Source organism: Phalacrocorax carbo, chromosome 3 (assembly GCF_963921805.1).
Source record: "Phalacrocorax carbo chromosome 3, bPhaCar2.1, whole genome shotgun sequence".
Taxonomy (NCBI): domain Eukaryota; kingdom Metazoa; phylum Chordata; class Aves; order Suliformes; family Phalacrocoracidae; genus Phalacrocorax; species Phalacrocorax carbo.
In genome coordinates, this window is record NC_087515.1 from 113,837,541 (window position 1) to 113,863,409 (window position 25,869).

Genomic DNA, 25,869 nt, shown 5'->3' on the forward strand with positions numbered 1-25,869 from the left:
TACAAAACTAGTGCAGTCATAACTGCAGAACCTGAGAAAAGGGGCTGAAAGGGACCCAAATGTTACATCCCTGCGAGTGAATGAAATGTCCATTCTTGGCAGCCAGGCCAGACAGCACCATCTGTTCAAATCTCTCTACCTTTAAAAGAAGGTGACTGCATCTAAGCTGGCTGTGGGAGTAGTCTCCAGTCTGTCTTATCCACTGTGCCTGGGAATTTCTGGGAGAGTGCATATTGATCTGCACCTAAAATGTACCAGAAGCAGATTTAGTTTAAATAGATTCATTGTAGATGACCACATTGTAATGGTCAGGTCTGTGATGTGATAAGGTTTGGCTTACTGCTTTGGACGCAGGCACAATGACAACATCTGTCCCAAAGATTACAATTGCCTATTCCTAAACTAGCCCTACAGACATTTGTCCCACTCTTCAAAATTTTCTGCACTGGAGATTTCATATCTTCCAGAGGAAGTGTGTTCCAGTTTTTAATTACACTTAGAGCATGCTACCTAAATCACAGTGGGTTTTTTTTGTGTGTGTGTCTTTAGAGCATGTTGAATAGCACTTGTATCCCTAAGTAATTTGAATGTGTGTGGATATATAATCTGTTATTCACTGTGTTGTGGCACCTGAGGAGACACTGGGCCTTGCAAAAGGAAATGAGGCTTTTAATTCCTGCATCTTTCGGTATTTTATTCTATGAAATGTGGTGCAGAAAGAAAAAATGGTATGGGGAAGAAGTGGGCTGTAAAAAACAGGCCATGAAGGATACAGTTACCAGTTTTTACAGTGGTATTAGGACATAGTTTGGTTTATCTGCATGAAAGAGGCGGATTATCCAGACGACAGTGCATTTGATCTTACTGTGGCATTCAGTAGAGTGGGACTTTAAAGAATTAACTACGTTAGTTCAGTCTTTGGTAAGTTAATAAATCAGGTAATAAGGTAACACCTATATATTTACTTATTCTTCAACGAGATGATCAAGTCTGAAAAATGACTACTGCGTTTAACAATCAAGAGTTGGAAATTCTCTGAGTCTCCTGGCAAGTGATGCTAGTTAAATTGACATTAAAAATTGTGCTAGAAAATACTTTTCATAATAGATGCATAACGTAGTGTTGTGAGTTGTCTCCTGGCAAAGAACAAAACTCAAGCCATTTGAAAATCGTGACAGAAGCAGTACAGACTGTTCTCACTTGCTATAAGCTTAAAAGGATTCTCAATTTTCCCAGCAGCAAAAAATATTATGTGCTATGTCCACGAGCATGGTATGAGAACAAGAGTTCTATTAAATTCAGTATAATTAACAGGCAGGCACTGGGGGTTTAACCCATGACGTAAACTCGTGTTTACTGCTGAGGTTGCTGCTGTCTGGTTAGTAGGTGAAAGACTTCTTGGAGTGGCCAGGGTAAAATGTTGCTCTAAAACCACACGCAGTCTCTCTGGGGTTTGAGGAATGTTGATTTCCTGGAGCACTGGCATAGTATGGACTGAGTTTAGATTCAGAGTATATTTACAATCTCAGTTTTGCTTGGCATGTATAGAAGTTAGGATGAAAGGCCTACATCCACTGGAGTCCAATTTCTGAACTCTCCCCCATTTTAACTACAGCATCTTTTGTTCCCTACATTTGAAATATAAAACCATTTTTTTTTTGTCTGGTTTCCTGAGGAAGTGGGGTTTATGTGACTAGTCTGCCAGTCTGTCTTAATTCTGCAGTGATTTTGTTGCACAGGCCAGGTTCAACCCAGCTTGAAAGGAGTGTTCATCACCTGCTGACAGTTTGAATGTGGCACTTTCTTTTTAAGGGATAAGAGATTTTGACTGTATGGAAGCAAGCTGTTCTGTGCTAGTTGGCCTCAGAGCTTGAGGATAATGTGCAACTTCTTAAATTCATGAGTATAAAAATAATCTCTGTGTCCTAAGACAGGGCAGGCAGTGCAGCTGTGATTTGTTGGGAACAAGAGTAGTTGCAAAAGTCTGAGTTTAGGAGATGTGTGAGGCCTCATATTTGGGTTGTTTGCCTATAACTCTCCCGGGCATTGGGGGTACATACAGTCCCAGGAACTTCTTCGCCACCAAGGAAGTAGTGGCTGTTTTGCGCCTAGAAATTTTTTTGCTTAAGCAGACCAACCATTAACTGGGGTGAACTGCACCATGCAATTTTGAGTCTAATTGTAGCCATCTTAAATGTAAACTTAGTTCAGTAAGAAATGTATTTAGCTTTAGGTTAGAAAAACACCAATAGAAACTGAAATATTTTTCCAAAGCAAAGGGATAATGTAAAAGTTTGCTTATGTCTGTCACCCTGGAGGCTCACTTCTGAACTTAGGTCTGTGCCTTTGCTAATTTTTAAAGAGCTCAGATGAAGATAATTATGGGGCTAAGAGTTTATGACTTGAGAGACTGCGAGGGCTAGTTTTGTTCAGTTTTCAGGGTATTCAGTTACCTGTTGCAGGGTATAGAGGAAACAGCAACAGAATCTTAGAGGTGCACAGTGATAGGACAAGAGGCAACAGGCACAAGTTGCAATGAGGGAAATTCTGACTAGATATTGAGAAGAAAATTTTTGCTATGAGGACAGTCAAACATGGGAACAGGAGCCCAGGGAGGCTAAGAAATCTCTGTCCCTGAAGATGCTGAGAACCCAAGGGACCAAGGTCATGGGCAACCTGGTCCAAGTTGGCCCTCCTTTGGGCAGACTTTTGGGCCAGGTGACCTCTAGAAGTCTGGTCTGTTCCAAGCTGTTGTTCTGTGGCACAGCATAGGGTGCAGTAGGAGGTTAAAGCGCAGTTTCCTATGAAACAGTTTACCACTAGATTTGCATTCAGGAAGCCATGTTTCTAATGCATAATAGGAGCCCAGAAGTGCTGATACCAGTTGAATGCCAGAGAGCTGAATATCATTGCTCTTTCTGCCATGACTTCATGTGTTGACTTTTCAGTAGATGGCACTTTCTAGATGGCTGAATTAAGGGATGTGCAGAAATGCTTCTCCAAACAGTATTAAGGGATTGTTCTTTCATTAGTTAACAACTTAGTATACTAAATACTTCAAAAAGGTCTGTTTGGTTTCCAAAGTTAGTGCCTAGTTTTAATCTTAATTTTTTTGTGATTCAGCTCCCCAGTTGTCAGATGGGGAGAGCATCATTGCTTTTCAGGGGCAATCTAGTGATGACTATCATAAAGCCCAAAAGAACATAAACAATTCTTCAGAGCATGGTCTGTGTCCTCATACCCACATATTGCAACAGAAACAGAGAAGAAAGCAAAGTCCATCCTATGTGAAGGGAATATCAGGTCAAAAAACACAGGTGATCATTAATTAGAGAACATGAAGATACCAGCCTTAATTATAGCATTTCCTAACTTTCCAGTTTTTTACTGTAATACCTTCACTGTATTTTGATAGCTTTTTGTTTCTAAGTATAAATCATGTTTAAAAATTGGAGCTGTTTTTACAGCATTTCACACTTGCATCTTTTTGTTGTTGAACACAGCTGAAAGAGAGTCTCTGTTGCAGCAGATGATGCTGGTTAACACATGCCACGCAGCTCAGTGCAGTGACTGTCTCTCAGACTCTGAGCTCAGTTCTGTTCTCATCACCATCAGTGGGAGTTTTACTGTTGCCTACCCTGCAAGTGTCTCTTATTGATGTCCAGGTGATGTTGTCCTAGTACGGAACTAGCAAAGAACTTGTATGTGAGGCCTGTGCTTTATGCTGAGTGCACAAAGACTTTCCTGAAATCAGTGTCTTAGAATCTGTAAGAGGTGCTGGAAAAATAATGAAAACAATAAATGTTGGAAGTCCTTGAAATCTCTACTCTTCAGGAAAGTATCTACTTAAATTCATTCATACTCTGAGAGCCCCTGAAAGACTTTTTGAGTTTTTGAGCATGTCTAAGTATGTATGCCATCCTGTCTAGGAGGCTAATTGTATTAATGGAACATAAACAGAGTAGACACAGGAAACTAAATGCTAAATAAGTCCAGAAGCAGGGGAAATAGAGCCAAACACTTCAGCCATCAACACATGCCTAATTTTTAATAAACCTGCTGATACTAAAAGGCTGTTTTTGAAACAAGAATGGTAAAGTTGCATTAGGAAGCACTCTGAAGTTCAGACACTCTGGACTGAAGGTTGCTTGTCAAACCTTAATGCATATCTATTGTGCGTATGCATTATTATAATCTTTTAATGGGAGAAATCCCTGTAAAGTGGGAAAACAGTCTTTGACTTCAGTCTAGTGGAAAATTAGATCTGCTTAAAACCATTAACTCGCCCTGCCCTTAAAAGCCTGTAGAAATACATGGGAAAAGTATATTTGTTTTTGAGGGCAAATAAATGAAGGGAGGAGATATTATTTTGGAAGTAATGCTTTTCTCTTCAAGATAATTGGAGCCATTTATGAGCTGCAGAGTCAAAAGCCTGACAGTGGTTTTGAATGCAGCTTGCTCTAACAACTTATAAAAGTTTGTAAAATTCTGACTTGCAAGGTCTCATTTGCTTCTGTCTTTTAATAGCTCCCTACAAACATGCATCAGATATAAATAAATTAGGTGGGAAATCCTGATTTTGTGTGAAGCTGTTGATTTGTGAAACAGGAGAATATACCACTGCTGGAATCCCAGTCTCTCAAATGTCTCTACAATATAAAGTAGGGATCAAAATCCTGTTGCTCTATCTTTTGCCTTTCAGGTCCAAACCATGAATTACGTTGGACAGTTAGCAGGGCAAGTGTTTGTAACTGTGAAGGAACTCTATAAGGGACTAAATCCAGCCACATTGTCGGGATGCATAGATATAATTGTTGTACGTCAGCCAGATGGAAATCTTCAGTGTTCTCCTTTCCATGTACGCTTTGGGAAAATGGGAGTCCTACGTTCTAGGGAGAAAGTGGTAAGAAAATTGACAATTTTTATATGTTCTGTCTGTGGGGTAATTCTATCAGCGTGAAAGTTACTGAATGTTATGTGGTGTGCTAGCCAAGATTTCCTTTAGACACTCTTTACAAAGTGCCCAAACTGAGGCTAGATTAAATTAAAACGGTTGTTACTGATCCTTGCATTTCAAAGCAGAATTTTTAAGATGTTGACTACAGTAAACACAAAACAAACCATGAAATCTGTAACATTTATTTTCAATAGAGCAAAATTTTGAATGTTCTCATTTGGGCTTATAATAAACTTCATTAGTGACTGTGTATTAAGACCCCTTTGTTTAGCATGTCCATTGATACTTACCAGAAGAGTTAATAATGAAGTAATATTTTCAGATAACAGAATATTGAGGTTAATTGAAGCTAGAAGAAGCAGTGAGGACCTTTATCTAAGTGTAACCAAGCGGAATGACCTGGCAATATGATATCAGATGTGAAGTTGAGTAGGTAATGCACAACAGATTATTTTGGGAAATAGTTTGTAACTACATATAGTCTAGGTTCTAATGTAGCTATAATTGTTTCAGCAGAAAGATTCTAATGTGACCATGGACATTGCTCAATTCTTACTTGAATCAGAAAAGAATACCAATATTTAGGAATGAGTAAAAGTTGAAAATGTTACTGTGCCGATAGTATACTGTGTCCTGAAATATAACACAGATGTAGGCTTGTTGAAGTCTCAAAAAAACCCCATAAAAGCAAAACCCCACCAGTGAAAATGGAGTTGGTGGCAAGAACGGTTATAAGCAGAGAGAAAGATCTTCCTGAGAAGAAATGGAAATAGTTGAGGCTGTATAGTGGTGAGATAAATGTGCAGAAGAAATAGACAATTTTTCTTATTTGTCTTGTCATTGTGTAAAGAGAAGTCTGTTTAAAGAATTTGAAAGACGGCATATTAAGAATTTGCATATGGAAGTACTTCTTGCACAATGTAAAATTTGGCTATGAATTAAAAGAGCAAAAAGCATTTGTGTGGTGAGTGTAGCGTTTAGAATTACATTTAAAAAGATTCAGGACTTTATATAATGGCTGTAAACCTTCCTAGGTAGACGAGTAAGACAGCAATGAGCTGAATGAGTTAGAAAAACGTTCTGATGATGGCCTTGTGAAGGCATAGGGTGAAAAGCAGAAGTTCATTTTTTTGTGCTTATTATAAGGTTTTCTACGCTTCCCTGAGAAGCATTTGCCCAGTGGCAGTGGTAGGGTAGCTGAACAGGAACTGTGTACCTAAAATAACTTTCTTTTAATTTGAGAATATATTTATTTTCTTCCAGGTTGACATAGAAATTAATGGAGAGGCTGTAGATCTGCACATGAAACTAGGAGACAATGGAGAGGCCTTTTTTGTGCAGGAAATGGATAATCATCAGGTAAGAGTCAAACTAATTTTAATTTGTTAAAAATTCAATGCCTGCTCTTTAGAGTCAGGTTTGAATTTAGGAATTTTGTTGAAAAACATACCTTTACCTGTTTTATAGCTTTAAAAGTTTCTGGACAATTTTCTGCTATGGAAATTTAATACTATGCAGTTACTTTGTTTTCTGAGTTGCTGAGATAGGAAAAGAAAACTAAAGAAGGTAACCACATACCTAAAAAATAAATCAGAGTTTGTGTGTGCCAGTGTGTGAACAGAAATAACATGTACACAGCTCACATGCTCTGAAGATGTGTACAACAGAGGGTAATATGTCCATGGACCTGTTTTTTGCAGAAACCTTTACTTTGAACATACGTACTCAGCAGACTGCCAGTAAAAGTGCACGTGCCCTGTAAACATCTTTGCATGCTGTATTTCTGGGCCTTACCAAAGATGGGATCTTGCAGCTATTATTCATGTGGAATTATATTTAAATGAGAATGCCTGCTGTTGAGCTGTGGTTAAATACTAGTCTATTTAAGTTACGGTCATGCTAGTTTTGAATAGTCCATACGGAATTTAACATAAGAAAAGCTTTTTACAGGCTCTTCTCTTTAGATATCCCCAATAATTTTTTGTCCATGTCTGGAGTGGGATGACTTTTCAAATTCTTATATTAAGTATGATACTACTATTTCTCTCTGTATCTTTATGTTTAAATTTTATGATCTCAGTATCAAAATCTTGTGTGGTAACAGTTATTTGGTGACTGAGAATTGCTAGAAATATGTCTATGAATGTCTAGAAATATGTATATATATGATTGACCTAGTTATCAACCACTGACCTGCCTGACTATTGTCTGTCATCTGAGCTGTGAAGGAGAATTGGATTTTACAAAATGTTCAGGTTATAAACTAGTTTTTTGTTTCTGGCCTGTATCTAGCATCAGGTGGATAGAGACTCATGCCATAACCTGACCAATATTAGATGCTCAGAGGATCCTCTTAAGAGAGAGTATTGTTCCTGGCTTGTCTAAGGAGATGCAGCTATGGAACAATTTCAATATACTGTAAGATCATACTGAGCACCCAGACGTCTAATCTTTCTAACTTTTCTGGGGTATAAATGACTTAGATTTTGGCAACTATACACAGATTTTAGAACAAACCTTGACTGGCAGAGTAATATGTTGCACGGCTTCCATTTTTTTCTTTCTCAGGAGGTAATTCCTTATCATCTCTCCACATCTCCCATTCTGTCTGAGGGAACTGCTTTAATGGAAGCTCAGCTGAAGAGGAACTCCATAGACAGGATAAGAAACCTGGACACCAGTGCATCCTCACAAGTAGCACCCCAAGCCCATGGATCCCAGCCTTCTACTGAAACCTCTCTAGTCTCTAGCTCTGTGAAAAAAAGGAGGAAAAAGAGGAGGAAGTCTACCCATAAAATAGACAGCTTAAAAAGAGAAGACAATGGAGACACGTCAGAAGATGAAGACATGTTTCCTATAGAGATTAGCTCAGAGGAAGAAAAAGAACCATTGGACAGTTTGAGGTATCACAGTGAAATTGAGATATATAATGGAAACCTAATGCTGCATTAATGTTCCATTTCATACCTTCTAACAGTAATTTCTGAGTCAGTACATATGGTTGATGAACATGTTTCTTTAAGAACCACCTTTAGGATGGAAAGCTATTGAGAATGTTACTATCAAAAATAATGAAAATGACACTGAAAACATGAGAACAATCCTCCTCCGTGCTGTGAACTAGGTGTGAATCAGATAACATTTCCCTGTCTCTTTTTTGTTCAGGTTATACTAATTCTTCTCCACAGTAGGGTTTTTTGTTATCTGGAGTGTATGACCGTTCAGTAATCAAGTATGGTTTTTAAATTTCACATCTTTCCCTGTACCTAGGATCCCTGTTCCAGATGTGTTTGTAGATGAAGTATCTGATATAAAGGCTCCTGCAGTTTCTACGTTTTCTCAGTCCGCATCTTACCCCCATTCAGATGGAGAATGGTCACCTCCTCAAAGGTACTTTTAATAGTACAGTTCTAAATAACCTTCCTTTAGCTTCTTATATGCTAGTGCTATATGAAGTCTTACTAAATATTTTGGTATCAAACACAGTCACTGTCAACTACTAGATGAATGCTTTCTATATTTGAAATCAGGTAGCGTACACAAAATTCAGGCTAGGTTTTTCCTTGATTCAACAAATGCATGCATGCAAATTCTGAAGAACATTTCTGTCTGTTAATGTTGCTGCATATACTGTAGAGAGGATGAACATTTTGTGAAATCTGAATCTTTGCCTGATGCACACACCTTGTAAGGATATCAGTGAATGCAGGTATATAAATCTTTAGTAATTCAGGTGTAATCATTTTAAGAACTTGCAAGATTGGAACTGATGTACTCTCATTCATTAAAAAAAAATCTTATTTTATATTAGCTTCTTGAGTCCCTTTCAAAGCTAATCTGTTGAATTGCACAGCTAGATAGACATGGAATATTTATTGTGTGAAAAGAACACATACAGTACTTCCCTTACTTTGTCCTATATATGTATTTGTGTGCATGTGTATACATTTGATGTCAGAGCAGATTAGTTTGGACCTCATTTCTTGGGTCTGTGGAACACTGTCAAAAAGGGACAATTTTTTGCTTGATGTGCATTGCATTATAATTCCAACGAAGTCTGCGCATGTGTGTCTGTGCACACGTGCCCCACATCCTCTATGCAGACTATTGGAGTGGGGCAGTATTAACGAGACCTTATTCTAAGTTGTCTCATCTCAGTAGACTGCCTCTGTAGTTGAGGGATGGAGGAAAGGAGAGTAAGGAGATTATTTCAGAGTGAGGGCTTAATTTGAATTGCGTTCTGGAAGAAACTTTCTCTACTGACTATAGGGTTTAATGCAGTTAGCAACACCAGTCTGGTGATCGCATATGTCAATACCCTTCCCCTTCGGTGGCTTTTTGAACTGTGTTCTGTTTGGTTCTTGATTGCAGTATTCTGGTCTTTGAAAATTCTGGATGTAAATTCAGCATTTATGTAGCTAATGCACAAAGAGCTTATGTTAATCAGCACTTGTGAATAATGACACCCTGTTCTTCTTTCTACCAACACGCTATGCTGTCCAGTAAGCCTATAGATTGCACAGGGCAATCCTCTCTTCTCGCTGTTCCAGCAGATGGAGGCCTATCTAACTCTTGTCCTCAACAATCTTCTCACTTTTCTCCTCCAGACAGGTAGAACAGTTGTCCTCCCTCTTTTCTGGGCTGCTTTTTAATCCTTTTAACGCATTAATACACTTCTAACACATTAATAGTATGTGAACTTTTTTGAACTTATAAATGTACTTAATGCTAATGCAGACACTTTGAAAGAAAGTGACACTGAAAACCACTTCCTCTGCTTACTGCTTTGTGGGCATTGAGTGGAGGTAAGTTGCCTTGATGAATCATCCATTGAATTAGGATGGCTAGTATAAAATCAGGCCAATGAAAACCTGGGTTAAAACTGAAGTTGATTAAGGTCATAACAAACAAAAAGGGAAGAGCTTAGTGAAAACTCATCCCTCTGAAAATTGACATTTCCTTGTGGCTTTTCTACAGTCAGTGTGTATTTTAATGACATCTTTATCCCATGGTTTTCTTGAGTTGTTTGCTTGTGTCTAGATTGCGAAAGTAAAAGCAGAACAAAGGCCTCAGAGATGAGGTGAGCGATAAGGAGTGAAAAACTTGTAATGGGAAGGAGCCCAGTACCAAAAGAGAATTTCTCTTCCCTTGTTCCCTGGTCTGGGGGAGGGGAAGACTTTCTCTGTGTTGGATTGCAATGGGGAGCATCTTACAGAGTAAAGGTGACACAATAGATAAGGTATCTTGCCTAAGGTTTAGGAGACCCTGACTTAAGCCTTTGCTGTAGTGTAGAAGAGTCCAGTCAGAGAAATCCTACAGAGCTGAAAATGGGTACGGACCCTTTTTCTTTGACATTGTATTACATTAGGTGCAGTCATAGCTGTTAGGGAATACATAGGTCTGTGACACAAATATTCAGCGTTTATGGGTTGTGAATCAAATATGCTGATCTAGATGACTGAACTGAGATTTCCCTTCCTTGTAAAGTGTTGACAGGATGGGTGGCTCTAGTCTGATCTGCAATATCTGCAGCACTCTGTGTAACAGAAGTGAATTTCAGCAGGACTGGGTGAGCACATAATTTAAGGACAGGGGAATGGCAAGGCATAGTTCAGCCCAAGACAAACATCTTGGTGTAAGGAGCAAAGAACCTCTTTTGAGTCTGATCCATGCATGCATTTGCAGGATACTATCGCTAGATTATAAATCCTATGCAGTCTTGGTATTTAGCCTTATTGACACCTAGTGCAAATATAACATTAATCCAGGATTTTATTTGACTTAACTGAGCTAAAAAAAATTTTAAGAAATGTGATTGTGAGCTTTATTAGTCTTCAGTCTCGTTTTACTTTGGTAGCAATAGTATGAAGTGAATAGCAGCCAAAATAGTCCCAGTGTGGGTAAAGGAGAAGACATCTGGCATTACATATGGAAGCAGAACTATACAAACAGGAAGTATACAAACAAGACCCTAGTAGGCATAATTGCCATCTGTGTCCATAAACTACAGAGATTATTGTTGCTGTTTCAGAAGGATATTAGTTGGAGAGAAGTAGCTATTGAGTTTTAACAAATTGGCATATGAAGAAAAAATTAAAGGTATTTCTCTGTAATGGAAAACCAGCTCTCATTGGGAGGCCACCAACCCTGTATTAGTATTTGTGCCTTACAATTAAAGAGCAGAACTAGTTTGGATAGTCAGTTTATCCAGAAGAAGGGCAAGAATAAATCAAACATGAAGTATTTATACTACACATAGGAAGCATTTTGTTTTTGAGAGCGAAGGTAACTCAGTTTGGACCTTTGATTTAGGAACGTGTGGATTCTTTTGTTGCTTGTAGTATTTAAATCCGGATTGCATGAGGTATACCAAAGTCATGCTGTGTCTCAGACAAAGAGTAATGGGCTTTGTTCAAAGGGTTCCGACTGCAATTCTATGACTTACATTATGCAGAAAGGCGGAGTAGATGATCAGAATTTTTCCTTTTGTCCTTGAAATCAATGAATTTATTAATGGCTCACTTGACTTCACCTTATTGACTTTACCACTTTAAAAATACGCTACAAACTGATAATTTACTGATTAATTATAAAATATTTTATATTGAGTAGTCAGCAAAGCAAACAGTTAAATATTTTTGCACTGGAAGGGCTCAGATTCTTCATATAGCTCTCCTGCTGGTTTTTCTATAAACATGCATCCAAGGATAGAACTGAACAAGTTAGCAGAAGGAAGTAATCAACTGGATTCCTTAGACTAATTTCTTTCTTACTCAGGATAAAGTGTCTTGTTGATGTGAGTGAGTCATTTCTGTACTTCATATCCATTATAACAATACTAACATCTATTCATCTCCTGCTGGTGGTACCCTCCCTATTCTTTTTCCACACAGAAACCCAAAAATAGTCCTGAAATGTTCAGGTCCAGTGCTCTTGTTATGCCTCTTTCAGCTTCTCAAATACCACTTCTGTGCTGGCACTTACTAAAAAAATGGATGAGGCCTCTGACTGCCAGTCTAAGAGGATCCTAAACTGTTTAAACTGTTTTCCCATATTTTCACACTTTCAATTGGCTCATAATTATTTAGATTTTCAGTGCTTTGGGTTGGTGGATATCAGTGTGTGCATTGTGGTTACTTCTGGTTTTGTAATGTTGTTGTAATAAGTAGTGTTTTTGTTTGTTTTTCTTCAGCCCATCAGGTTCACGCCCTCCTACTCCTAAAAGTGACTCAGAATTAGTCAGTAAACCTATGGACAGAAGTGGACTGAAGAATAATCCCCACATGCACTGGGCCTGGGGAGAACTACCCCAGGCTGCAAAGGTATCCAGTGTAATTTGTTTAATTCTTGCTAGCATCTACTGTGCTTTAATGGGGCAAAAGTGCCTATTGTATTGCAGTCTGCTGAAGAGGGAATGGATCCTCTTTTTACATAAAATTGCAACATTTTATGTAAGAGAATTGCATTTTACTCCTTAGGAGGTACAGGAAAGTACCTTGTGCCATGGATGTTCTTAATGCTGATGATACACAGTAGAAAATGAGGAAGTGTCTGAGACCTACTCTTGTAAAAACTAGAAGCTTAAATAACACATAAAATCAAACCCAATGTCCTTTGATAAATCATTGAAATTTATAAATGGTCTTAGAAAAAAATTAGGTGCTTGGTCTTAGCAGTGTGATTCACAAGAATTAAAACTGGTTGCTTGAGTACATAAACATCCAGAAACACCTGCAGTTCTGTATCACCGCACGCCCAGACATGCTGTTCTCTTGGCTGAGCTGACTGGCTTGGTGCCCGCCTCCTGCCTGAAGCCATTTGGCCCAGTTAGATGGCAGGATCTGTAGCGTGCCAGCAGCATTGTCTCCCATGCTGCACAGTAGCTACGTGCGGCTGAGTACACTGCAGTTCGGTCAGGTGCTGGCCGGCTCCTTATAATAACTGTGGAATCAGAGCATTCACACAGGAAAAGGGGAGACTTAGGGCTTATGCCTGCCTCAGGGTATGAGGAAATAAAAGTCAGGTTCCAGTGGTATACTGCAACTATGGCAGCAGGGATGGTGCTGGTTTTGGCCCCTTCCTCTGAAGGCTGGGCTTCTCTGCAGAAAAGGCTGCAGGAGTAATGGGGTCAGGAATAGAAAATGGAAAGTAATTCCTGCTTTGCAGGCCAGGGAAGTGGGTATCCTGCTCAGAAGTAAGACTTCTGCGTTCTGGTGGTGCACTGTTATAATTTATCTTTAATTCACTGTTGGTAGCTAGTGACAGAAGCAGGGACAGGAATCCAGAATTCTTACTTCCTTCAGAAGACCTCTGGCTTCTTCTTTAGTAGGCCAAAGATGAGCTGTCCCATCACCTCTGCATTATTCTCCTCCTAATGTATATTATAAGAAAACTGGGAGCTATTTTCTGTACCTAGAGAACTGATTTAAGTGCACATGTCCAGGTAGGAGTTTCAAATTGGCATTTCCAGTCTAGAATTTAGAGTTTCCTGATAGTATATTTGGGTGTTCGATTTTTATCCCAGTCACACAGCCTGGCTTGTATTTCTTTTTAATATTCTTTTGACGAGAATAAGATTGCAAATCTTATTCCTGGAGGCTTTTTCCTCTGTAGTCCCAGTCTGTCTCCCTAGTGAAGCTATTCAGAGTTGACCTGGCCATACCTGAACTGGGAGTTATGCTTCGGATGCCGTGACCTTCTTGTGTAAGAGTTTGTTTGCTATGACTTGAAGATTATAGCAGTTATACAGCTGCTGCTGTAGGAGTTCAGCTCCCCTCTGTGAGAACACCTCCTGCCCCACACTCAGATTATCCAGAATTGTTCCTATAAAGTGATTTAAAATCTAAATCTGGGGTATAGATGAATGATAGCATACCTGTGTCCTGGTCCTTGAGAGCGTCCTGATTGTGTAAGGACTCCAGTTTGTGCTTCTCGTGTTTGTTGGGGTTACCTTCTGAAGAAAAGCTAGGATTTCTGCAGGAAGGGAGGAGAGTGGGGTGGGAGCTCTGACATGCTCCCAGGCAGGTGAGTGGGAAATGACTGTAGAGCACGTTGCAGAACAAATCTTTCCTGGCTTCAAGGTACAGATTAATTTTGCACAAGCAAATGCACGGCAGAGAGTTCTTTTGTACACTGTAGTCTCCACCTCAGTTAGTGGTGGCTTTCTGCTGTGGTTGGTTACCTTGAGAATCTGATCTCACTGGAGTGAACAGGACAGGTTGAACTCTGGCTGATGCATTTTTTTTAAAGAGCTTTTCTTTATAGCAATCTGTTTGGTTTTTTTTTCACAGGTCAGTTCTCCGCTCAAAGCAAAGGAGCCCAGTGTGGTAGATGTAAATCCTTCTGAAAGCACTCACTTTCGGGTCATCCAAAGTTCTCCTATAGAGGAATTTAACACTGTGTCTCCTCTGCCTGCCCTTGGAGAAGCAGATGCAGCAACTGCTGCTGAAAGTGAGCCCTTACCAGCTGAGACAAATAAACCAGAGGTAGAGTCTCCAGGAGCAGCTGTGCCACCATTGCCTGCCAATGAAGAAATAAAACAAGCTGCAGCTTGCTCAGCCCAACAAGCTGGCAAGACAGATTCTCCTTCCAGAAAGAAAGGTAAAGCTGTTGATTCTGCACTTTTATATGTGTGATTTTGTCTTTAAATTCCATGGTGATAAAGCACCTCATTGTCATATAAATTAATCTGTGCCCTGAAGGCACTTTCAGATATGGAAAGAAATAAGCTTTGGAAAGAAACTTCAAAATCTGAGCTGTGCAGCAGGCTGTTCACAGGAGCTGTGTAGTAAGACAGAAGATGCTCCTTGGTCTGGGATTTTTGGCAGCTCTGTGCATGTGAGCAAGACTGCAATACTTGCTCAAAATTCATCCATATTTGACAGATTTAGAGATTTCACTTTCTGGTGCAAGCACACTGCAGATCTGCTGGTTCACCTGCTCCGACTACTTTCTGAGTTGTTATGTGTTGCTGGTAATTGTGGAACATCTCTGCTCTTTTGCACAAACAACAGATTTGCCATAAAATAAGGTGCTTTTGTTTCACATGAGCAATTTCAGTTCTGAGTGGTACACGTCCTATCCTGAATTTGTGAAATATAACTGCATCTGCTGTTCTGCTTCTTAATTTCTAGGGTCTATATCCATTGCATTTTATAAGTGTTACAATCTTCACATGAAATTTGTTTGCTTACAAATGTTATATTTTAGAGCTCTGATTATTCTATAATTACCTAAGTCCTATAGAAGCCTAGTTTGTGCAGCTGCTTTTTAATCACTAAACGTAAAAGTTTCTTAGCCACTTCCCCATGCATTCCACTGTCTTTGAAGACCAAAAATGAGAAGATACTCTCCTTGCTATTCAGTCTTTATGTAACTTTTTTTTCTGATCGCTTTTCTGATGTTTGATGTTGGAAATTGGGACAGTGAGAAGTCGTGGATTTTAGAATGAATTCCATATTAGGTTTTGGCTTACACTGGCTACTTGCCTAGATGTACCAGCAATGTACAGTGTACACTGTACAGATGTACAGTGGTGACTCTGTGTTGGTACTAGCGAAAGACCGAGGAGGGTTGTCTTGTCCCCTGCAATGGTGCATGTGCACACACAGTACATCAGTTGTATGTGCTGAACAGTGAGTTGCCTCCATAAGAAGCCAGTTATAGTGTATTAGTGGCAGTAGTGTAGTCTGTGTTATTTTACTTCTGCAAGGGGGATAGAAGATTAGTTCTTTGAGATTAAATGCTCTGATTGCCTTACTGTGATAATAGGTATGTGCAAGTACTCAGAAAATTTTTGTTCTGCAGTTTTCCTGCAGTGACCACTGGCTTCTAGTTCCAAGTGGTTTTATTTGGGATAGGGAGGCTTCAGCATATCTCAAAACTAGTCCTCTGCTGTCCCATTTTGTGTATTTAAAGTCTGAACAATATATGTGAGCAACTTGTCTTGAAACTTTTGGTAGTACCAATTTATAAAAATACAGTTTACAAACTTTTATAATGTCTGGTTTATCAATCTTAAAATGAACAGTTAGACACTAATAACAGTTCTGCCCTGTTGCTCAGAAATGCTCATTAACAGGCTTATTTGTGCCATCCCTTACAGACAAACGAAGCCGGCATCTTGGTGCTGATGGTGTCTATTTAGATGACCTCACTGACATGGATCCAGAAGTTGCTGCACTTTATTTCCCCAAGAAGTATAAGTCCTTTGCTTATATTTTTACTATTTAAAGAGCTCTTGTCACCTTCCAGATATAGATCAAACTCTTAATTGCCAACCAGATAAGACCTCTTTTTCCGGGTCCAAGCAGAGGTGAAGGCAGAAGGAAAATAAAACTCTGTAGAGAGGAATATTAGAGCTTTTGGAAGGCTCTGTATTTGGGCCTGAGACGTGTGCTTGAAACTGACTTCCTATTTTGGTCAATTAAGCATCATATATTGATTGTTATGTAATGTACACTGGTGTTTGTGAGTGTTACTCACATGCCCTGGGAGAGCAGTTGACCTTAGGATATATTTATCTCCATGTCCTTGCTTATTACCGTGAAGAACATATCTTACTGTTAACAGTATTAGCACAAAAGTATTGCTCTAATGCTGTTCTACCATGGGTGATCACCTATAAATATGAATGTTAGAAAACAACTTTTGGAAGGCACATGACCGATCTATTTATGAAAATATTGCACCCTGAATGTACAATTTCCAACTTGTTCTGATCTTTATTAGAGCCTCTTATAACATTTATAGCCCTCTTTCCACATCATACTCTAGTCATTTGACTAAAGTCATTGAGCGACAACTAAAGTAGCTTGAATATTTTATTTTTCTTTCTTGCTTGCTTAAACTCAGCTTTTGTAATTTTAGCATTTCCATAAAACTGAAAAAGATTAGTAATACGGAGGTTGAAAGGAATTTTCAATAGATTGAGAAAATTCCTTTCTCAAATGCATTCATATAAATCTGGAACAGAAAGCAGAGTTTAAGCCTGCAATTTGTAATAACAGTCTCATCTGTACACAGATTTTAAAGTGGGTATAATGATTTATTGCCTCTTAAAATTTTAATCCTAGTAGTGTATATGTAGAGTATTTTATTTATATATACATGACATAAACACACAAACATACACATCCTTTTTTTTGGGTTTAGCTATGAATTTATAGAATTCCTATAATAAATGAATATGTTTGTTCTTGTTCCTGTGTGGGAATAGTTCTACTGGTATAAGCCCTGCTTATAGTAATATCATCTTGTCTACTAAGATTGTACAGTTTATTGTCTTGTCTTTCCTATCTCTTATAAATAAGTGATCCTATAATTATACATGCCTAGTTTAGGTGAGTAAGTAGAAGCAATCTAACATTTGAGGGTACATGAGGCCTGTACTACTTTGTTTAAAACTTCAGGCAAATTTTGTCTTTTCTCTTCTTTTCTTTCCCTAAGCGTTTGCCAGATGTAAACTGGGCTTGTTGAAGGGAGCAAATCTCGGAATGAATGCATGAAGGCTGAATTTATGATTTTTCTTTTCCAGTGGGGATAATGTCCAAAGCAAGAACACGAACGACACGGGGCCACGGTCTGCCAGCCAGTCCCCGCAGTCTGTCGGGAGCTCAGGTGTTGACAGTGGAGTTGAAAGCACCTCGGATGGAATTCGAGATTTGCCCTCCATTGCCATTTCTCTCTGCGGAGGCCTTACAGACAACAAAGAAATAACCAAAGGTACAGAATGACTTTCTGAATTATGTGTTAGCCAAGTTTTAGCATCCTGGACTGACGAAGCAGTGCCCTCCTGTGGCTGTACTCAAGAATGTGTTGAGAAGATAAGTACTGCTTGTAATGGTGTTTCCTAGAATTTTTCATATTTAAAATAGTAGATTTACATAGGACTTATGATTTTTAACACATTTAAATAATCTACTAGGTACTACATTTTTTTGAAGTATTTTATTGGTATTTTTATTTCCTGATAGTACTATATTTTGTATCACAATAGCGTTAATGGTACTTCTGCCACTTGGTACAGTATATAGCTAGGAAATTCACAGCTGTTGCGTGTCAGGAATGAAAAAGGTGGTCTGTAAATGGGGACACTAGGAGGGGGAATTGGAAACTTTAACCTGAGTTCCTGCTCTACCTCCAAGTTCTTGTGTGACTTTTTAGATAAAACATTTACATTACAAATGCTCTGTGCCTTAAACTTCCAGCTTCCTAACGTGAAGATGTGTTAAGACTTGCACTTCATGCAGTATTATGGCATCATAAAATCATGAGCCTCATGCTACACTGATTGCTGTTCAGAAGCTAGTTATGAAAACATTTCAGATATACTGTGATTTACTGGAGTTGTGTTGTTACCTGAATCACTTGTGAGTTTACATAGATTTTGTGAAAGGAGTCACAGCCAGTGGAAGGGGTGTTTGGTCATAGACATTTTCAGTTTGCTGTAGGCCTTACAAGTGATCGTTAAGTTTCTGGCTGCGGGTTTACATGTATATTGAGCCCATCAGTTCCTGCTCTTAACTTGGACAGAGGATCAGTGAAAGGCATGATAAAGTACTTCCTTGCCTTGTTTAGAAGCCTCATTTTCCTCCCTCACAGTTCCATCCCTGAGCTTTCGCTTAGCTTGTATTTTGAACAGGAAAGACACCCAGCAGCTAACAAATAAACCCTCAGCATCTTCTGAGATTGAGAGTCTCTGAACATCTTTCTTCAATATTGCTACTCATCTCAGCACCCTAGTAATGAAGGGCTGAGCCTGAATGTGAAACCTACGTGTCTGAGATGCAAAAACGTTTTAGGGTGGGCCCACCTGAAGCATCTATAAATGCTTGCTTTACAAATGTAATTTTTTCTCCCCCACAGAAGAATTCTTAGAGCACGCAGTAACATATCAGCAGTTTGTGGACAATCCTGCTATTATTGACGACCCTAACCTTGTGGTTAAGATTGGAAATAAGTAAGTATATTTCAGGAGAAAAATGTTTTACTGTTGTAACAAATATACTTCTGTAGCACTTCAGTGCATTAGATCAGTTTAACTGTAGCTGAAAAATAGGTTTTGAATGTTCGTAGCTTAGATTAATTCAGAAAGAATCAACCCTCTAGTGAATTCAGGCTCTTCTAGTTACCTTTCCTCCTTTAAATTGAAAGTAAAGAGCAGTTTCAGGTGACCTGTTCCAGCTAACTGACACAATCTGAATTTCAAGAAGCTATTATTAAATGCTAATAGTGTTCACACTCAAGTAAAAATGAAATAGGATGTGAACTTGCTAAGGCTTGCCCTGAGCCAGTTTGAATAATTAATATTTACAGGGCTATGGCAGTCTGCTTGCAAGCACTCTGTACCCAGCAGTTTGTCTGTATATGCTGAATATTTTGCTAATATGCCTCTATGGAGGCATTGCTTTTCAAGACTTGTCAGACTTCACCCACCAAATATGAGACTTCTGCAAGGCTAAGACATTATTTCGTACATTTATATTGCTGGCAGCAGTGCAGCACTATGGTCTGTGCCAGATGCAGCTTTTTGGAGGATGTTTTAACTTGAGAGCTCCTTGCACCTGGCATACAGTGTTATGGAGTAGAGGTCATGGCACTATGCTGCACCTAGAGGTTAGGCTACCTTTAGTTATAGACATTGCTCATACAAATCCAGCATGTCATTTGTATCGCATACATTATGGCCTCATACCTGACCCTCTCTGTGGTCTGAGGTGAGTCACTTATTGCTTCCCTATTGTAGTTCTCTGAATTTGATGGTAATGTTAACCTGCCTATTGATATGTTGGGAAGAGAGGAGTACTTAGGATCTTAGTGTCATATTCTTTGGATGTCATGTGAGCTTCAGCTTCCCTAGGCAGATGGATGATAATACTGTATTTGTCCTACTGTCTGTAACAAGAGTTAACCCACGTTCAGTGCATAATAGCAAAAGCTTGACATCCTGCAGACTACAGCCCCTAACTTTCATGTAGTTCTTTGGTGGAAAAACAGTGAAAACAGCTTGTAAAAAAATGTAGCTCATACTGTGATAATGGGGTATAGTAAGGACATGAGTAATGTATGACAAATACCCATTCTACTTAAGGACCAGCTTCTCTTGCATACCTTGAAAAGTATATGCTGTAAATACCTGTGAACATACTGTGGAATGAGGTGGATTTGCTATTACTGGTGCAGGCCAGAGTTTGACCTGTGCTAAAGAGGCTTCATGGCTTTAACCTGCCAGATAATAAATACCAAGTAGATTGTGAATTGGAATATTGGGATTACTAAATGCAGTAATCGTCTCTCTTGCGTGCCCAGGTACTACAACTGGACAACAGCTGGTCCCCTTCTGCTGGCAATGCAGGCGTTCCAGAAACCTTTGCCAAAGGTGAGATTGAACATGAAGGTTCAAAGGAGGAGGTGTGACATTCTGCTATTTATTAAGGCAGGGAAGAGGGTGGTTGTACAAGAGAACCTGCCCATCAATAATATCTATCCACACATAACCATTCATCTAGCTTAATCTAAGGGCTGAATAAACAGGACTAAATTTGGTCTGTGAGTAGTGTTTATTTGGTAGGCTAAGATCATTACAAATATTTTGAAGAAGGGAAAATTCTTCTTCATTAATGTGGATTGTAAACATAAATTATATTGACCCATGTGAGTGCTTGCTGTAGCTGAATGCTTGGTGACTGCTTTCTATTTTATCTGTATACAGTATATATTATCAAATAAAAATAAAGGCCAGGAATTTTAGTGCAGTAAATAAGCTTTAACTACTAGATAAGGAAGGCCTGTAGCTTGCTGGTTTTCTGCTTCTTGTTTGGTTGTTCATGACCAGTGCAGGTAGGTAGTGGCAGATAGCTACAACTATGTGACAGCTATATTAAATGTGTTGATGAACTTAGTCCAGTTCCATGTGACCCAGTGCCACATAGATGCTCAGGACAGAAATACACACTAGTGTAAAGTTATATAAAGAAGTAGTATCAGCATTGGCACTATTTTGCATCCTGGTTAATACATTTTCGAACCTAAACTTTCCTTCTGCCATTTGCAGCACTTCAAATGACTTGAATTAATGTGGATTAAACCCAATGCTGTCTCAATTGCCATGAACGAGGAATAAAAATGTCTTCAAAGCCCAGAATACTCTCTACCACTGTGTTTTCTTAGTAGCACACTGCCTACGTACGCAGTCATGCATACTGCACTGTAGCATCCTACAGTGTAAAGTAAATTGATCCTAAAAGTTCCAAACACCTGGTAAACCTGGCTTGAATTTCAAGGATGGCACAGAGCCAGATGTTTTGTGCTTTACTGCAAATATTTAGATATTCTAGTACTTATCAAAGGTGGGATTGATCCCATGGAACTCAAATGCCTACAGAAGTTATCTATATAGTTATCCTACTCTGTATTTGTCGAGCATTGCACAGAGTGATTCAGACCTCAGTAGGTGCCTATTTGTTCATCAGTGGCAATAAAGGTAATGCAAGGTAACTGCATTTTTAATTAAACACTTTGATACCTCAGCCAGATGTTTTAGGCCTTTCCTAGGATGGGTAAATGGAAATAAGTGGTATGAAATATTTTTGCTGTTAAGGGAAGTGGCAATTCTTTCAACAGCGTTGTGGTTATGCCATTATTCATACAGGTTTTCAGTTAAGAAGAGTCTTCTATGAGTGTGAAATTCAGTGTGTTAATTTCTTTAAATGGTTAACTTATATTCTGAATGCTGATAACTTTCTAGACAGTGTAATTTTACTTTTGTGGAAAAGCCAGTATATATATTGGGAACAATCTGCATGATTGGGAAGGTTTACTTGGCTGAACTGTACCTACCTCTGAATCTAAAATTAGTCATTTATTCTACCAGTCCTCCTGCTGGCTTTCTTAATGACTTTTTAATTAGTTTTGATTTGCTGTAATAATGGTACTAAGGAATTGAAATCCTAAGATACTTTATCAAAACAGGCTTTATGAAGTGTTTGAAGACCGGAGTTTTTGCAAAAAAATCAGTCATGTTCTGCAAAATATACTTAACCACGTGTCTAATTGTAAGCATGTGAATTGCCTCACTAAAAGTCAGTAGGATGTCTGCTTGATGTCCGTGTGTTTGAGAGGCTCCTTGAATTGTAACCATTTTTCTCAACAGTGGCGTTCCATTCCCAGTAGCTCCATCTGCTCCTTGGTTTTCTTATTTTTGTTTAAAAAGTTCTCAACTTACTTGCTCAACTTTATTTCTCTGTCCTTCCTTTCTTTTCTTAGATGCTTTAGATAGTGTAGTGAAGAGAACCTATGGAAAACTGAGCAAAGGGATGCGTTCTCGCATACATTAGCTGAATTCAGCCCTCTCTCTTAACTGCTAAGAGCTTGTGGGATCACTGATTACTTTTTTAAAATCACTAATAAATGTCACAGTTTTATTTGGGTGACTTTGCTTGCAGTGGGGCTGTTGTCTCAGAAAGCCAGTGGCTAAGCTATTCTAGGGCATACCAAACACTGTGGCAACCTTTTACAGTAATATTTTGCTCTTTTGTCTTTTGGTGTGCTATCTTGAGTGAAAGAATTCAGCTCTCCTTGTTACCATGCATAAGGCTCCAGTAATTACGGGTATTGAAAGAAACTTTACTGAGGTCTAGTATATATAACTAATGAAAAGTAGCCAGGGTTTAAAAAAAAACCAGTTTTAACATTGTCAGTCAAATTCATAACATCATACTAAACTCATAAAAGCTAGTAACTTCTTTGCTTTTTTTTCCAAGCTGGTGATTAAATATTAACTTTGTAGTTATTTTTAAATGAGAATAACCATCTTGCATGTCGGTTTGTTACTGTTTTGCATGAGAGCTCCTTCAGGAAGGGATATTTTTCTTTTTTCTAATATAATTTGCATGAAGTAACTTCAACTTAAAACCTGTAGGTCCTCCATTCTAGACATTATACTAATATCTATTTATGCTTTTTTTTTCTTCTTTGATTTTTATCTCTCTTTCATTTTCCTTTTAAAAATACCATAAGTATTCATGCTTAAGTTACTTCAGAGCAGCTCTGGATACCATTAGATTTTGCTTTAGTAGAATTTATGGTCCACAGACAGTATGTTTACTTTTATTCTATTTATTATCAGTTAAAATTGTGTGTTTGGTACTTTCTTTCATTTACATATGTCAGGTTGTCCTTTGTTTTGGGTTTTTTTTATGTTACCATCCATTTATCACAGGCCACTGTGGAATCTATAATGAGGGACAAGATGCCCAAAAAAGGTGGAAGGTGGTGGTTTTCGTGGCGAGGGAGGAACAGCACTATTAAAGAGGTAAGTTCAAGAAGCAAGCGGGGTTTCTTTCTGGGTGCAGTGGGAAGGCTGGATACCTCCATATTCATCCCTCAGAACTCTGCTTCTGAGAGTAACTCAGAAAATCAGACCCTGCCTGAAACATTTGCCTGCAGTGTTTTGGTTCTGTACGTATTCTCATTACACAAACCTGAGGCAGTATTATTTGACAGATGAAATTTGTGTTTGGGAGCCTAGAATCAAAGAGCTGTGCCGCTAATATGATGTTTTCGTGCAGATTACTTACCTTTCTGCAGCTTTCTTTTGATAGTCGAAGAACAGACATATTTGAGTAGCATGAGCTCTAAAATTCAGCAAAACCTAAAATGGAAAACTGCCTATATATTAGTTTTAAAGTTTTTTTTTTTCCTGAGCATTAAAAGTTTGTGGTAACAGTCTTAGCCGTGGATGAACATTAAAGAACAGTGGAAAAAGCAAAACTTTATATGAAATATTGATCTTCTGCCTAGACATATGTAATCTTTAAAGTTGGCTAATAAAACCTCTTCATATTAATGTATACTACTGAAGCTTTAGTACTTGAGGGGAGAAAATGACTTCTAATACAGTTTTATGGTTGTGCCTCAATCGAACTTTTTTAGCTTTGCATGAAATTGTACTGATCTGTGGATATGGACTTAGGAGCATGAAGTTTTTACAGTTTCCTGAAGTTTTTAGAATTTCTCTCTGAGTGAAAGTATTTGGTTATCTCTTGAGCTCTGGCAGCTATAGATGGGTAAGGGGAGCTGTTGTTGTTTGTGAATCTCAAAATCATTCACTATTTAAAAATCTTCTGGGGTGACATTGATAGAACTTAGCATCTACTCAAGGTAAAAGCAGTTTGGGAGGTTCTATTGGATTAAAGATTTTAATGATTCTATTAAAGGTAATTGCATTCTTTTTTTTTTTTTCCTCTTTCTCCAGAGTCATATGTTGCTTTTTCAGGTGAAATCTAGATATTTTAGGTGCTTAAACTGAGTAGTTATGGGATTTATCCCAGAACTTCAACAGTAGTAGATGTGAAATACGATATTTTGGTACTTCTTCGATGCAAAACTAAATCTTAATTCTTCTTCTGAGGTTTATATTTGTGACACTTACTTCTTTGTTCAGCCTTTATTCTTTAAGAAAACCATGAAGTTTTCCTTTGCTTGTAGGCAAAGTAAACAAACATGCTATTGATTTTTACCAAGTCTGTACAAGACAGAATTTGGTTTTCAGGTATTTTTCAAAAAACGGTATTTGCCCAACAGGAGATGCAGAGCTTCTCATATTTGTATTTTTACAGGAAACAAAGCCAGAGCAAGGTATGAGTGGGAGTGAACTTACAGGAGAAGACTCTTCACAGATGAGCATGGCAAACAGGTACCTCAAAAATGATCTGTACCTGAAATGAGCAGGAGTTACCATTTAAAAATGAAAGCAAGCTGCCTCTTATATTTGAACAAAGAAATACTGCACCAGTGAAATATACTAAATTTGTTATTCATTGCCCCAAAGAAGTGTAGATAGGAAGGCTCTACCCATGGTAGGCTTGCAGACCCTGCGAGTGTGCTCTGGCATTTCTGTGGTTTGGCTGGCAGTTCCGTGACAGCCCCTTGAAAACAAACAAGAATTGGAGCAGTTCTCCAAAGCTATATGTGTCTCTGAAATTTTCGGGGGAACCTCATATATGACCCTATGCTGTTGTCAGATCCCAGTTGCTAAAATTTCAGATCTACTTATATTTCTGGCCTGACAACTTAATTTGTTCCTGCAGATTTTGGGAAGTTTAGGGGGCCTAAGACTTCCCCAAGGTTTTTTTCCACAGTCAATAGTCATGGTTTTGTATTACTTCTTTCAGGGATTGCAGAAATCTCTTCCTTCTCATGCTCCAAACTAATCATATCGTATGGCCAGAGTATCTCAGGAGGGTTCCATAACACGAGCCTTAACTTCCTTTTGGGGGGTTGAGTTAGCCAGAGACAGCTCTCCTACCTTGCCCCTTTCTATGTACATACAGATCTTACTGTAAAGACTGTCCATGTGCTGTCTGCACTTAGAGCTGAAAAGGGCCAGAATCACATACACTTTTGCTCATTAAGTTCCAGGATCACATTTATGAAACAAAAAGGCATTATAGCTGTCAGGCTTTCTGGAGGCCAGCAGTTGCAGTCCAGGAGAATGTGCTGGAAGGAGAATTCCTTGTTCTGTATGAGACCAGCTGTTATCTCAGTTGTGCTTCTGAGTTTGAGAGCCACAGAATACATGGAAAGGCTGATTTTCTGTTTAAGGATGACAAGTGACACTTGGGTCTGTTGTTTCTTACATGGCTGTTTAAAGATAAGCTTTAAAGTGGGATTAAGACTTCAAGCAGATTAGATTCTGTAATTGGTGTTCTTTGTTTAAATTTTAACTGACCTTAGAAATCTGTCATTAAGAATTTATTGCTTGCAAGCAGAATGCGACAAGTGGGATGTTGAGTAAAGCTTTTGAGATCCAGTATTACAAAGAATAAGAGAGGCTTTTAAATGTTGCTAGTCATGACATACAGTACCTTGATATTGGGTCAAGACTTCCTAACATCAAACAATATCCAGGT

At 38.6% G+C, this 25,869-nt stretch overlaps 1 protein-coding gene across 5 annotated transcripts in view; it reads left to right on the top strand.

Annotated features, from left to right (window-relative positions):
• Window positions 1-25,869, top strand: part of LPIN1 (lipin 1) — an 80,138-nt gene that overhangs the window by 38,585 nt on the left and 15,684 nt on the right. For 4 of the 5 annotated variants that reach the window (XR_010372370.1, XM_064448054.1, XM_064448050.1 and 1 more), the window contains 13 exons: window positions 4,703-4,903; window positions 6,221-6,316; window positions 7,526-7,860; window positions 8,228-8,347; window positions 9,461-9,568; window positions 12,150-12,279; window positions 14,248-14,557; window positions 16,062-16,155; window positions 17,493-17,680; window positions 18,824-18,917; window positions 20,267-20,336; window positions 23,178-23,270; window positions 24,577-24,653. Coding sequence is in view for 4 of the 5 variants with exons in the window: in XM_064448054.1 (XP_064304124.1) it covers window positions 4,703-4,903; window positions 6,221-6,316; window positions 7,526-7,860; window positions 8,228-8,347; window positions 9,461-9,568; window positions 12,150-12,279; window positions 14,248-14,557; window positions 16,062-16,155; window positions 17,493-17,680; window positions 18,824-18,917; window positions 20,267-20,336; window positions 23,178-23,270; window positions 24,577-24,653 (1,916 nt within the window). In the remaining variant the exon portion in view is untranslated. The remainder of the gene's footprint in view (window positions 1-4,702; window positions 4,904-6,220; window positions 6,317-7,525; window positions 7,861-8,227; window positions 8,348-9,460; window positions 9,569-12,149; window positions 12,280-14,247; window positions 14,558-16,061; window positions 16,156-17,492; window positions 17,681-18,823; window positions 18,918-20,266; window positions 20,337-23,177; window positions 23,271-24,576; window positions 24,654-25,869) is intronic. The other variant, XM_064448052.1, reaches the window with a different exon arrangement.